The 15,686-nt window shown below is 37.8% G+C and overlaps 3 protein-coding genes across 3 annotated transcripts; all 3 read right to left on the minus strand.

Annotated features, from left to right (window-relative positions):
* Positions 1–2,547: 2,547 nt before the first annotated feature.
* RB195_007162 (uncharacterized protein) lies at positions 2,548–2,898 on the minus strand (the record flags this gene model as incomplete). Its single annotated transcript, XM_064180650.1, has 1 exon — positions 2,548–2,898. One exon carries the CDS (start codon positions 2,896–2,898, stop codon positions 2,548–2,550), a length of 351 nt encoding a protein of 116 aa, XP_064037505.1.
* Positions 2,548–3,395, minus strand: RB195_007163 (uncharacterized protein; the record flags this gene model as incomplete). Its single annotated transcript, XM_064180651.1, has 3 exons — positions 2,548–2,962; positions 3,034–3,158; positions 3,348–3,395. The coding sequence occupies 3 exons, from the start codon at positions 3,393–3,395 to the stop codon at positions 2,548–2,550; spliced, it is 588 nt and encodes a 195-aa protein (XP_064037504.1).
* Positions 3,396–4,204: 809 nt separating this feature from the next.
* Positions 4,205–4,579, minus strand: RB195_007164 (uncharacterized protein; the record flags this gene model as incomplete). Its single annotated transcript, XM_064180652.1, has 1 exon — positions 4,205–4,579. One exon carries the CDS (start codon positions 4,577–4,579, stop codon positions 4,205–4,207), a length of 375 nt encoding a protein of 124 aa, XP_064037506.1.
* Between the last annotated feature and the right edge of the window lie 11,107 nt (positions 4,580–15,686).

Here is a 15,686-nt window from a genome sequence, read left to right on the forward strand (position 1 = left end):
TCACGTCAGATTCGAGGGGTGATGCTTTCAAGCAGCTAAGTACGTTGCCTCAATTATTTGTCTCTAATTAAAGTATTTAATCACATTTATATTTAGTTAATATCAGTGAACTGAAGTTGAAGTTGTACCAAATATGTTTGGAAGTCATTGTTTGCTTTTTTTTTAAACTTTTTTCAAACCTTTCAACTTTTTAAATTTTTCCCGAAGTTATTGTTCTATCTTTACTTTTTTTTACTGATTATTTCCACTCCTATAATATCCATATTTCAAATTTGAACCGAAAGTCTAGAAAATTTGCATATTCGGCATAGCATGCAATATTTGAGTTTTGAAAAAAGCATCGCTGCAACTAAATAACAAACCCACTCAAAAAATACTATCCATTTTTTTTATTCAGCAGCATACTCAAACATTAAGAAAGAGCAGAGATGGTTGGCAATTTTTAGATTGATTGTATTCAATTCTGATTTATTTTAATTTGGTGAAAAAAAAACACGACATTGCTCTCCTATACCTCTGACACAAAATAGTGCATGAAAACGCACAACCTTAAATATTTCCTTAATTCTAATTTAAGTTTAAACTTATCCAATTGTAATTAGTATAACGTGTGCATTGTTCTAACAAACAAAATGAGTTGAATAAAACAGAATAAATAAAAAATTATATAATATGATGAAAGTAGTATATAACTTTTACTTTTTAACAACTAACAAATAACTTTTTAATTAATTAATTATTAAAAATTAAACTATATTGACATCAAAAGAATCGTTAATAAGTAGTGCACCTCTGATTGCATACATGGGCTAGTAACACGGAAAATTTCTAAAAAAAATATAGTGCTATTTCTGCCATTCATACACCTTCAACCTTCAGTGTTTTGTATCACATTTACTAGCTTTTTTTTCTTTTTTTCGCTTTTGCAAACTCTCGCTCGTTGATTCTTTTTTTGAACGCAAACTTTCGCATTTGTTTGTTTTGTAAAAGGGCGGAGAACAGTTGCCTGAACAGTTGCCGAAATCCAAGACAAAAAAATATTCCATTTATCAAACATTATGGTTTATGATACTAAGATAATTATTTGTTCTCGAGGTAAACAAAAGTACAAATATTTGGAAGTGCTCGAAATGTTCTGCTCAACTTCCTTGTTTCATTGTTCCATTTAAATCTCGACGGTCTTACCGCAGTTGAATTTCGGATTATTTGTCTTCTCCCTTTTTTTTAAAATATTATAACATTGATGCATTAATCAAATCCGCGATTTTCCTATTTAAATGTAAATTTGACGTGATTTCGAGGGGCCCCAACATATAGGACCCTAAATTCTGGAGGAAACTATTTGCACTATCACTACCACATTATTTTTCTAGCCTACTTTTTAGATTTTCCCAAATTTTCGAAGAGGGGTAGCAAAGTAAAATAAATAGGCAGAATAATACAATCTTTTTTCTCTGAATTTCACAAACATATTTTCTATAGTAACTTACATTAAATTTCACACGGCTGGAAAACTTGATTATAAGAGATGTTTACCGTTCACTGGAAAGCAGCCGTATTAATCGAATTACCGTTCTGATCTGTTTTGTTTGTGTGGGCCTCAACAACTACTGCTTTGAGGCAGCATATTAAGAAACTAACTATGTTGGGGTTTACGTGGGCAAATATAGGGGCGAACATAGGGTTCGGAGTGTGAATTACGAGTATTATTGGTGCCCGCTCAATTCTCCCTAATCGCCCTGAAAATCGGCCGGAGACCAGTGCCTTATTTCCTTTGAAGTACACACTCCGGCTCCCTGACCAGCCTATTCATTGGTTTCACTTGAATATGCTGTTGAGGAGATCTCATCTGATTTTCGACCACTCGCTCATGTGGCGCGGACACAGTTTTTTCACGTACCTCGTAGGAAGGCGTTTGTGCGCGAATTTTCCTACGAGGCACCTTACAACACGCCAAACGTGTACACGTCTGCGAGTGAACAGACAATGTTAATTGAGCAATTCTCCAGCAGCCTATTCAAATAAAACCAGTAAATATGTTGCTGAGGAAACCAACGACTACACGAAGATGGCGTTGTAGAGTGCCTCGTACGAGGATCCGCACAAAGTGGCCGTTCTCACGCTACTTTTCTAAGTACAATTAGGCAGAATTAACTTGAACCCGCTCATACTCGTAATCTACAGCCTACCTCCTATCGTTTCGTGAGGAAAACAACCAACATCACCAATTTCGTAGTATGCCTCCTTTAATATCATGTTTGACAGCATGATGGAAAAATTTGTAAAATTCCTCCTTAGAGCAGGATACTTCCTTTTCAAATGGTAGAATACAGTATAGGCAGAAAAAAATCAAATAAATCCTATTCAGCACTAAGTAGTGCTTTAGATGTAGTCTACAAATGAACAAGGTGAAATCCTAAAACTCCTCCATCCAATCAAAAAAACTATCAGGAGCATCAGAGCTTCCATTTTGCACGACGAAATAACTCTTTCCATAAGTACGAATAACGAATTGATTACATATTTAACAGATTAACAGGATTGGGACTATTCACACAATAGAATAAAGTTTGCTCGATACGCTTTCTCACGTAGACATAGTCTATAGTCGCAGCCACCTTCGATACAAAATTGACCGTTTCCGGACCGAAGTTTCGTATTGCTTTCCGCGAATATAACAACATCGTCAGCGTACTCGAGATCGATCAAGGGGCGTACTGAGGGTGCTAGAATAATATCGGCAGGACGCTGGCCGACTGTTCTTCGCATAATGTCGTCGATGACAAAGCTGATCAGGAAGGGTCCTGCCATTGTCGTTTGTCTTAGTCCAGCTACCACCTCAAACGGTGTTGTACATTGGGCTGCTGTTCGAACTACAACACCTGTTCGTTGACTCATATCATCAACCAAGCGAACGGACTTTCTTGTGGTCCGTCGGCGCGGAGCGATTTGAAAATGCAGCCTAAATACGGAGAGTGAAAAACGGCTACATAGTCCAAAGAGGCTAATTGCACTGGCTTTGAATACCACTACCAGATTTCGATCACTCTCCTAGTGATGAACAACTGGCCAACCGTAAATCGGCCAGGACGGAAGCCAGCTTGGTTGTAGCGCGCTGCTTCTTCGCGATGATTAATAAATTGGTTCGAGATATTCCGCTAAAAAAAACTTGTACGTAACACGCAACAAGGAGAACTCCTCGAAAGTTACTAGGGGCCGAGAACTTTTTGTGGAAGGGAATTTTGATAAGGTGCTTCCACGACTCAGATATCCTTTCGACTATCCATACTACTTGAACGAATGATCTTTGTCAACTCGCAAATCCCAAAGGGGGGAAGATATTTCACCATTTGTGCCCTATTTTCGTCGTCTTCACCGGATTTTCCACTTTTCATCTTTTGGATACAGGCCTAAACCTCCTCTGATTCTGTCTGTGGCTCCTCCTTAACTACATATGCCGGTCTATAAACGTGTTCGAGTTCTTTAACTGACGGTGCTTGCCGCTCAGCAAAGTCTTCAAGTAATCCCTCCGAATTGGAATGGTTGCTTCATTGACAGCGGCTCCATTAGCAGTATTGAAAACTAAGGAACATCTTTTTATTCTGTCGCCGCACTATTTTAGTAAAGCATAGGCTTTCCGCGGATTCTTGACCTCCCACGCTTTTTCAAATTCCTTTGGTCCTGACGTCTATTCGTTTTCGCAGTCTTTTTGCAGTTAGTGACGCAACTTTCTTCTCAGGCGCTTTTCCTGACTGAAATAACCAGTTCTGCGAGCAGCGCATATAGAATTATACGTGGATTTTGTTTCCGCAGATGCAAAGACAAACTTTTTCCGCGGCAATAAAACCTTGAGCGTCTCCTTTGGAGTATTCTGGATGCAGTTTGTGAAAGGATCCACAAAGCTTAAGCTTAAGCTTAAGCCATAAGCTTCCTCCTGCTCTATACTTCAAAATAAATAGACGCATTAGTGGAATTTCACTTTGCACTCTTCATCTTTCAGACCTGCCATGTCGATTTTCGGTTGAGGAGGAATTCCTCGGTTTCTCTTGTGGGACCGTATCTTGAACCTGAGAAGAACTGGCCGGTGGTTAGAGTCGAATGCGACGTTCCAAACAGTTCTAGATTTCCGATATCTAACTGAGAAATGTTCAGAACGTTGTCGGGCTGACGTTCAAGAGTTCTCGTCCTCCGCTTGCGCTGCTCTTCAGGCACTAAAAGGGTTGGTCTCTGCCACGTGAGCTGATGGCATCGACGATTCCTCAGGTCCCATCTTCGCATTTGCGTCGATTCCGACAATGGCCTTCTGCTGACAGAATAGCCTAGACATCAACGCATTGAGTTCACCATGGAAGGGGTTCTTATTGTTGTCCTCGACGGTTTCCGTAGGGGTGTCGCCACTTACTAACCGAGGTTTACGTCTGCAGTCTGTGATCTCGCAGTCGTATAGAGGTGCATCTGGGAGACATTGAGCAAATTCCTCCACTAGAGTGTTATAGTCGTTCTTCACAGCTACTGCACTGCCACCTACTTTCCTTTCATGATCATCGCCGCAATATATCGTGTAATTTTCGATGCTCATGACGGGTCGTTGTTGGATGTCCGACAGCGCGGTAGACGGCACACAGAGATATCGTAAAAGCCAGTGGACAGTGCGATTTGTTGGAGTTCACTTGATAGTGTTCGGTAGTCAAGCATGACGAAACGAATGGTTGTCGCCAAAGATCCCATGCTCCCTTCAAGTTGTGGGCTTTGGTGATGTACTGGACGACAGCATCTTTCTGCAATATATGCGAATACTTTCGCCATATAACAGTGCGGGTTATATAGCTCGTACGTTTCCAATGCCTACACTAGAACGCTAGATTGCGTTTAGGTAAACCAGGACCATCACGTGTAGGTTGCAATCAGACTCGTATTCACGGCTCCAAATGTGTATGTTATATCATATAATAATACATTATATTATATTATCTTAAACATGCATAACATTTAATAATATAAATAATGAATTATTCATAATAGATATAGTAATGTAAATAGTACAATATGAATATACAAATGAAAACAATATGTAGAAGAAAATAATATGTAAATATTCAACATAATATAAAGTGATAATAGCATAGAACACAGGGATATTATTATATTCATAAATACTAGAATAATTTATGAATTATAAATATGTAAATTGGTGTACATATAATAAATTAGTATTGAATATTCATGTAGTATTTTCATTCACGTATAGTGTCACCATTATATATTTATATTTTGCAACATATTGCACTCTGCTTTTTCGTCAGTTTCACTGAAGGCTTTTCTGATGGATCCCTTGAACAACAACGCAGGTATTCTACGTCACAAGTCGAAAGTCAATGCCATTTCAAGGCACTTTGGGCGCTTCTCGGATTTCCGTGAGCGCTTCCCGAGCGTAACCCAATGCAGCAACGCTATGCGTTTTTGTTCCATTAGCTCATTCTTGCATAAGCAAAACCGATCCTTCCCCTCATACGAGAAGGTTGGGACGCGTAAAACGTGAAATTCTAGACGAATTCGGTGAAAATCGCTAGTACCTGGGAATGGTGCCGGCAACGTGTGCGCATGCATTTCATTGGTCGGGCTCCTATGATGCTTGTGGCCCAAGAGCCGTTTGTAAATTTGTTTGTTTGTGGCTTCTCACTGACTCAACACCAACATCATCACCTATTCAGAAACTAATTAGGCCAGCTGAAAAATTCCTCGTCACGAACGCGACAAACGTCTCTGGAAACCGAACGAACAAACGGAACGCCTCCTATAATGTAAACAGCTCTGCTTTGGAAGAGAATTTTTGAAGAAAGAGAGCACCAGTGCTTTGAATTGCATTATCTTCAGCTGGTCTACGTCTATCGCTGGCTTTCGAATCTCTCTGCTTTCGTTCTTCAAAGGACTCATTTCAGCCAAAGAACCAGAAGAAAAATTCTTTAAAAAACATCAAACCGAAAGGAGCACATCGGTCAATGTTTTGCAATGTCTAGGGGCAGCTAATCCTCAGACATTGAAGATCTATTAATTATTCTCTTATAGATAGATAACTAAATTGTGAAGGGAACATGTTTCGTGTTCCAATAATCCTTTTTGTGGTAAAAACATGACAAAATGTTGTTGCTTTGCCTTCGTGTGGATTTCTGTCATTTTTTATTTAAATTATCCATGGCTCTTCACGCGCAAATAAGCGGTGTATGTAAAGAATGATTACAAATATTCGATAATAATGAGATAAATAATAGTTTCAGACTCCATACAAGAGAAAAAAAGCTAATTGTTTGCTTGCGTTGGGAATCTTTTAGGTTTTTTTCAAACAACGAAAGTTTCATGAGAGCGGGAACCTTTTTGCTCAAAATCGCTCGGTGACAACTAAATTTGTTAAGAAATGTTATCATTATTTATTTATTATTAAATATCATCCTTTTTCATTTTTTTAATTCATTCATTAATTAAACTGAAAATAATAATAATAATTAATAGATACTATAAATTGCCAATATTTTCCGTTATTATTTATTATTACTATTGAATATGTTCCTTACACTGTCCATTTAGGTATAGTAAAGCCAGTTTTTAGTGTAAGATCATATATGTATTGCGTTTTTGGTTAAATCCTTCCCTTGAACCAGCTGAGAATTTGGAAACCTAGCTTGGAAACATTTTTCAGTGTTTCCACTATGAATAAGAATTTTCGAGAAAGAATTTGAAAGTTGCAGCGATCTGAACCACGTGGATCACTATCTTCCACTGACTATTCGTCGAAAAACCTTTTTTCTTTTTTTCTTTCCTTCTTTCTTTCCCCCTTTCTTTCTTTCTCTCTCCCGCTCTCTTTCTCCTTGCCGCTTTAGGAAATCTGTACAGTAACTTTTCTTCAACTCTTTTCTCTGCAAGCCCGTTCATACATTATTTATTTTATATCATCTATTATCTGTGTTACTTATTTTATTACTCTCTACTACTTTACTTATACTTTACTCTCTACTTTACTTATACCATATTATATGTTATATTCTTTATTATTGTTGTTATTTATCTTATATTGTTTATCGTATTTCGTCCCCATTCATGTAAACACAATCGTGTTGCCATAGAAATCAATATTTATGCATATTTTGAGTTTGGAACGCGGATGCAAATTCCATCCCAGGGAAAGAAAGAAGATATTGATATATTTCTACAATAAAAGCATCAATAAATAGCACGTCCCAATTAAAGAGCGCCATACAGCGGGGTATTCGTCAACTATTGCGGATTTAATAAATTGGTTCCTCCAAGGATTACTTTTTGCTTGGAACATAACAAAAACACAGCAAATAATATAAACATGCACTACATTTTTCCAGAAAGAGCAATTCTTGTGCAGATTAACTAATTAGCAACTGATTTGTATGTTTCTGACGTTTGGAAGGTTCAGTGCAACACATGAATGAAGCCCATTCTCAATTGAAAAGTGAAGCTCTCTTTTTCTCGAATTTTTCGAAAAGCTCCGCTTCGAGCTCTTCGCATTTTTCTCTTTTTTTTCTCCTTTTTTTGAGTGCTCACACTTTTCGTCTTTTAATAATCAAATTAATAATAGAATAATCAAACTGATTTTTAATTCGAGAAAATAATCATCAATTTCCTTCAGACAAGATTTCTGCTACTAGGTTCTGCCACAACTAACTATTCAGTTAACTTCTTCGCACGAAAAGTTTCTTCCTGAAACTTCTTGAAAACTTCTGGAGGAGGACTATAAGCAGCGCTTCACGTGTAATATAAGACAATTCGAGACCATTCGCGTGAAATCCTCTCAAGACTTCTTTCCTTGGATTCTTTGGACTCTGGTGGTTAACAACTATGCAGCAAGTTTCCTCCGTCATTTTACGGATTTCGATGAAGCAGGCGATGTTGATTAACTTCTTTTGGGATTGACATGAATTCAGAATTATAGGTCTCATGAAATATTCTAGTACAAAAAATATACAGAGCCTTTACAGTATCGTGCAAAACACACCGTCATATTATCAAAGTGGTGCTCTTAATCTTAAAAAAGAACCTGGGTCCGTTGTCATTGTCCCCGGAAAGTCAGGCGTCTAAAACGCTTGGTTGGCTCAGCACTATTTTAAAGGCTTCACCCCACGAATCTGAGGTGGTACGGATTTCAGGAGTATTCGTAAACGGGATAGAAGATTATGGAGAGGGATGTGATTCCGTCCATTTCTTCCTAATTGCCGTAAAAAACGGTCTGGAAGATGAGGCGCCGCACAAGGCTGGCGCGCTCCAGCCGAACTCCTTGTAGAAAATAGTGCGCAGGAACGCTCAAAGCAGTATCTTCCGGCCCATTTTTTACAGCAATTAGGAAGAAATGGACAGAATCATCCCGCTCTCCTTAATCTACGATCCCGTATACGAATACTCCATTTGAAATCCCTACCACCTTAGATTCGTGGTGTGATGCCTTTAATCCATCGACTGGTCAGCCAAAGGGTCGCTTATCTACCACTGCGCCACATGCGTTATGTTACCAATAGGTACCAATAAGCTACTCGAGAAATTTGAACACTGAGCAACATTTTCCGACTTCAGATTTCCACAAAAAAAAGGTTTGTGGAACTTAACGGTGTCCGCACTCACGGAATTTGACAATTTTCACATTTTTTGCAAGAAATTTCGTTATTATTTATTATTGTTATTTCGTTTCCATACGAGAAAGTAGTACGTTGGTAAATACTAGCACATAGATTATTGACTAATTATAAAGATCTCATAATCTTAATCAGATAGCATTTCAAGCATTTTTTTGTATATTCAATAAGTTTCCTTTTCCCTACTGTGGAGTGTAGAACGAAATTAAAATTTGGGCCCGATTTTTTCAATAAAAAATAAGAGCTAGGAGGGCATTTTCTATTTCTTCATGATAACAAAATTCAGATCGCTTAGAGAGCTGCAATCGGGGCGAATGTGGCGCAGTCGGTAGGAGTTCTCGCTGTGACTGCACGATCGATCATGGGTTCAAAACTGCCTGAGTGCCAGCTTGGCCTTTTACCCTTCCGGGATCGACAAACTGGTATCAGACTTGTTTGGGAGGATAAAAATGCTGTCTTGATAATTGGCTCCTGGCTACAGGCTAGACATGCGTACGTAAACCTTAAACGATTCCGAATTCAAGTGAACGTGATGGCGCATCCCAAGCGGATTGGCCGACGCCAGACACACTGTCCTTCAAGTACAATTCTGGTACTTCCTAAAAATTCATTGGACATCGTCGTCACATTTTTTGGTGCTCTGCTAAAAGTGCTAGAAATTCATAGAAAATTGAAGCAAATTGGACGACATATGGCCAAATTCTGCTTTCCTCTAAAATGCATCAACCGACTTTCACACCACGTTTTGCACTTTTAATATCTTTTCACTTGTCAAAACAAAAAGCACCGAAATACCGAAACGACTCTATTGAGAACTCAACCTATGTACTGAGAAAACAAATAATAAAACCTCTTTATTAATGTTGACAAGTTAATTAGCTGATTATTTGCTGTTATTGATCCACGCTTATGTTCAGAGGGTGTTCTTTTCAGCAATAATTCATCTCACAACAATTGTGGATATCGTGGCTGGCTAGTTATATTGGATTACTATTGACTCGTCCTGTATATGATACAGTATTCTACACTCTTTTTCTTCTCAAATTAGGATGAATAGGACTCTTTTAATATTTAAAATTTACCCTCTTCTTAGCTTTTTATACACATTTTCACTATCTTAGAATAGAATAGAACTAATCAATTAGGATCAGTTCAAATAAAGTCTGGAATTCAAACTTCTTGCAGTGCTCTCCCTGGGTTTACAATAAAAATTTAAAGTAGCGGTGATTTCTGTAGATTTCTGCCACAGAATTAGAGCTGTTTTTGTTGCTAACAACGGTTCTACTCGCACCTTGTCGAAAAATATAAGCATTGTTTAAAAAAAAATCTGCAGTCCCCTTGATGATGTTAATACTAAATCTGTAGAATTATTAAAATTGATTTTACATCTGTATTTTTTCGATATCGCTCCAAAATCAAAGCCTTTCTCGTTTTCTTTCCCAACAATTAAGGAACGATTCATTCTCTTTTTTCTTCTTTGTGAAGTAATTTCGCGATACGCAAACAAAAACACACTCGGATGCACACAAACTAAGCCCGTTATCAATTAGGATTATATTCTTTTTTTGGTTTTAACTGAAATCTTCGAAACAAACATTCATCTTATTAATTTCTATCATACGAGAGAAACGCTTTACAAAAATCAATCTCTGTTTTCAAACTTTGTAGTTTCGTTTTCAAACCATTCTTTAAATTTGCTCAAAATTCAAAACTTCAAAATCAAAATTTTACTTTACCAAATTAAAACCAATTTTACGCAGCACGATCGATCAAAGGTTCGATTTCGACCCAGTGCCAACTAAGTCTTTCATTCTTCCAGGATCGATTAATTGGTACCAGAGTTCCTTGGGAGGATAAAAACACTGACTTGACAGATCGGTTAGCCCCCACAATTCATTGTTTAGGCTGGTCACGCTTTCCTAAAAATTAAACGATTCTGAAGTGAAGTGAACGTGAAGGCGAATCCCTAAGCGGATTGATTAACACCATATACTTAATCCTCTATCCACTTTCTCCTTTATCCTCTATTTTCCCGAAAAGAGGATAACGAGGATTTCAAGAACCATTGTATAAAAATCAGGTATGGATAAGCGGTGTGAGAATCTTAAAATAAAATAAAAAAACGACAAAAAAAACATCATACTTCTACTTATGCCATACTACCGTACACTTTCATAGCTCGCGCTGATATTAACAGAGTAGAGTTCCAGAAAACCTGTGCTAACTATAGTTCAGCCACAGACCCAGATCGTAGGCAGCGTTAGAACGTGGATTCTTCTGTTAACACTGGGAAGACTCCCACTAGATGATCAGTGAAGCAAACGTACCGAAACGATTTAAATTCCCTGAAAATACAGCAGGAACGTCAATTTACACTCGAATCTTTGTTTTTATCGATGAACTTTTCAATGTGGATTGTCCCCTGATCTCTGCTCTGAATGTCCCTGAAAAAAAGAGGCTCAAAAAGCTGTGTCCACTATGTTCCGCTGACATAACACTCTATTTTAATGGTCTGAAAAAAAACGGACGGGAAGCAATAAAATTTTAAATTAGAGGGGGTTGTCGTGCTAAGTTGGGGAATTCCTTATGAAATGATTTTAGAACTTTTCAGCATATTTCTTATTTCTTCGTGAATTTTCACTTTGAGACAAAAAAACGCTAACGATTTACTCCTTAAGCCAATAGATTCATACAAAATTTGTAAGAATGACAGCAATCGGTGAGTTTTTCGCCGAAATTTGATGTTACCCCCAAAACCGAGTCCGCAAGGTTGCATCACAGAACAAAGAGTGCTGAAGAGGGCTTCGGGGCGATATTGAAGTAGGTGTAGCTTTACTCAGGATAGTTTTTATTACGTGTTGCCACCGTATGTCCAACTGGGTGACCGTGACGCGTCTACCGCTACGCACATTTTTCGTTTCTTTGCAACACTTTTCCTCACATTCACCCCAGACCGTAAGGATCGACCCTTTTTTAGTACATAAATGTTGAATCAGAATTTTTATTTTTTTCAGCTGTGTACTTTCCAGCTGCGACCATCACATATAATTTTATGGGAAAATCCCGGCAATCAAGACCATGCCAAAAAGCTATGGCAATCTGCAGAGCGAATAAACTCAATTTCCGTTCCTACCATATTATCCTATTCTTACTATCCAATGTAGGTAAAAAGATGATGAACTGATAAAAAAAAGTGCAAAAATCATAACGAAGTCGGCTGATGTTGGCGGAACGTAGCGACTACATGAAGACAGCGAAACCAAGGAACAGTATAAGAAATACTTCTCATGGGGTCATGTTTTTCATTCTTCCATTCTTCCATTTTCTTTCGTTCACTGCTTGAAACGTCGCATCCCAGTGGTCGAGGTTAGGAAATATTTATTAATTTAATATTTGACTTAGTGCTTTTATATTACATTATTTTATTATATTAATAAAAGATAAAAGAATAAAGTGTTTGGCGCTATTCAATCCGCTTGGGACCCACCACCACGTTCACTTCAATTCAGAATCGTTCGAGGTTTACGAACGTGTAACTGGCCTATACAATGATTTGCGAGGGTTAGCCAATGTGTCAAGTCAGTGTTTTATCCTCGGAGGCATGTTTGGAACCAATTTGTCGACCTCAGAGGGATGAAAGGCTTGGTGAGCGCCACAGCGATTTCGAACCTTCCACCATGCAGTCGCAGCGGAACCTCTTGCCGACTGTGCCACACCACCCGTTAGCTTACTATTTTATTTTATTTAATAGTTGATAGGTACGAGATTCCAGTTATCCTGATCGTAGGAATAAATCCATGAAATTTTTGGATTCAGAAAGAATTACCATACGATAAGAGAGGAACAGGTTTGACTGGATTCCTACACAATGGTTTGATTGGCGCAGTCGAAGAGAATGGAAAGAGTATGCGTTGAGCAGACGAAAGCGTGGACTACGGCTAAGGTGTAACGTTCAATCAGTTGAACACGGTCTTGACCATAGAACTTAGATTCGTGCGCATAATATAAAAACGTTCTTGTTTTATTTCAAATGATCTCGGAGAACGTGAAAAAAAATCATGTTTTTAACCAAAATTGGCCAATACACACGTCGTTACTTTTAACTTCCTTTTAAACTCAAACTTTAAACAAACGTTAAACTCAGATTTAAACTTTAGAAACTTTAGAAATTTCAACTTTTTTTGAAACATTCCAGCAAATAGTTGCATAACATGATACGCTGTTTTTCATCTGCGACAGCAACGAGTTTTACGCGATATTGCACCATAGATGGAAATGCACGTACCGGCCTGTATACTGTAATCTAATCAGATATAGGGTGAGGTAATGTTATGCTGCACATTCATGCTTTTCGGATTTCTCGGACGAAGGAGTTTTCTTGCTGTCCAACTCTTCTTTTCCTAGAGAAAAAATTTCATGGCTTAACTCTCTTTTTGCATGGATGCAAATCCTAGCTAATCCTTTGTTATTGACTTCATTAGACATGTAGTCTAAATTTCTAATAACGTTTGGGGGTGGTCGATGTGTGCTTGCCATCATTTAATTAGCAATGCCCCAAGATAGTGCAGTTTTCTGGATGGGCCTCCAATGAACGAACACATTCAGGCGCATCCTTCGACCGTTAAATAGCCAAAGAGCTGTTCACACTCGCTAATGTTTCTCAAGTAATTTTTTTTCTCTTGTCGATTTTTTTCCTGCTGAAGGTAGTTGATGAAAAGATGAAAAACGTTGGTCGCCGCGAAGTCGTTCCTCATGTGAACTTCAAACTGGAGGTGGAGGACGAGGCATAACAGCACTCAGTAGTCGCTCGATTTTCGCTCTGTAATTAGTGTGTCGAGACAACGGAGGCAGCAGCATCATCATCACCTCCACCACCACCACCACCACCACACGGGGCTTTTGCTCATCCCCGTACCTCGTTGGATGGAACGAACCTCCAACGAACGAATCTCAAAGTGGCTCATTCATTCACTCACTCACTCACGACGACGTTGTTTTTTTCGGCCGGTCATGTCTTCGAAGCTCCGTCAAGCTCCCTCAGGAAATATTCAAAACAACAAAATACGCTGAGTTCAACGCACACAACATAACAGCAAACCACACGGTGCAGGATGTATATATATATATGCTCCGAGTATCCCGAGAATGCGGGAAAAGCGGTGAGTTCTCCCGTCACAGCGTCCATCCACCACACTTCATTAACCACACTTTCACAGGTTCCTCGGTTGTTAATGACGATGAGACATTCGCACGGGCGGGTGCGTGTGTCTGCGTGTAATCAGCGAATGCCTGATTGCAGTATTCTTTCATTAGAATTCATTCCATTTTCATTTATTCTCACATTTAAACTCACTACCGTTCCACATCAATAGTAATCGACAAAGTAAACAAATTACATAATTTTTTCTTCTTACCTGAAAAACTTGTTCCTCCAGAACTTGTCTCCCACCCCCCCCCCCCGTTTTTTCTGTCACCGCTGTTAATGCGACATTTGCGAATTGCCACATTTAACCTCATGTGGCATAATTTAGATTTAAAAAAAACTTTTAGAAAAAGGTTAAGAAACCTAAAAAAAGAAAAATCATTCCAGAAATAACTTCAAAAAAGAGAAAAGTTATAGAAAACTTAATCAAACTTTTTTTTAAAAAAAAGTCTATTGAAATTTAAAGCAAAATTGCTAGATTCAACATCTACTAAATACATATCCCTTTTTAGATCAGAAAAAAGTCTAAAATTATGTATAAATTAGATTTTTCCTGTATTAAAAATGAGCACTTGTTTATTTTTCTCGTTTAGCATCGAGAAACACAAATCATTCAACCATTTTTCACATTCTCGGTGGAGTTTTATTAAAAATCTATTTTGCAAACTTAGAGGAATGGGACTGAACTAGTTTACGACTTTAAATTCCGCTATTTTTGTACTACTCTATCGTTGTGTAGATTTTTATATTATATCGGTTTTAATATTTGTTTATTTGTTTACTATATTTTATTCTTTGTTTTTTTGCTATGTTTACTTTCTTTCTAATCATTTGTTTACTACATTACTTACAGATTACTACAATATTTATATTTTTGTAATATTTTTAAATGTTATTGTACTTATTATATATTATGCATTATTAACATTATCATTATACTGTACAATCGTTGTTGTTTGTTGACATTGTTTATTTTATTTTTCATTTCGTACAGTTTTCTTTCATCGTTGTTGATTTCTATGTCTGTTTCCTTGTATCACTATAGTTTTTCTTCATTTTGTTTCCGTATTCCTTTATTTAATTCCTCTTCTTCTTCCTTCTGTGCCTCCCAATGGTGATTACTACCGAAATGCTCGACTACTAATTGTTTTCATCTAACTTTTTATGATATTTCGTATCAACGCAGTAATTCTCATGCAAATTCCCTCGGGATCAATTGAATGTGACTTCTGCGCCGGCGGTAAATCGTTCGTAAAGTAACGAACTTCACATTTTGTCAGAGAAATGAAAAATTAAAGTGAAAGAAATTGTTTGAAAGGATAAAAGAATTGGCAAAAAGCTGCGGATTGAACCTGGGGAGATCCTACTTTTTCCGGAGAACACAACCGAGTAGTTAATAAGCAGTGAGGACTGCAATCGGCATTAGTCGGTTAATTAAGTAATTCTCTCCTCCTCTCCTATTGAAAAGAAAAGATTTACGATAGGTTTCTTGTTCTGAAAATGAAGAAAAAAAACTCCGTTAGCGATTTTAGCGGTAGCGTTGAACTCATATATAAGTTTAACACTACCGCTAAAATCATTTCATTTTTTTGCACTTTTTTAAAATTCACCTATTATTCTTATTACATTCAGTCAATCTTTTTTTTGCTTAAGGTCAAGGCCAGTAAGTAAAGGTAATTAAGCTAAGTAGCTTAAGTAACACGTGTAAAGAAATGAAATAGCCCATCTCTACCACGTATGTTCTCTGAGGGGAGGTGTAGCGCAGTCGATTAGAAGGTCCGCCGTCAGTACACGATCGATCGATGGTTCGAAACCGCTCTGGTGCTAACTAA

Source organism: Necator americanus, chromosome I (genome assembly GCF_031761385.1).
Source record: "Necator americanus strain Aroian chromosome I, whole genome shotgun sequence".
NCBI lineage: Eukaryota > Metazoa > Nematoda > Chromadorea > Rhabditida > Ancylostomatidae > Necator > Necator americanus.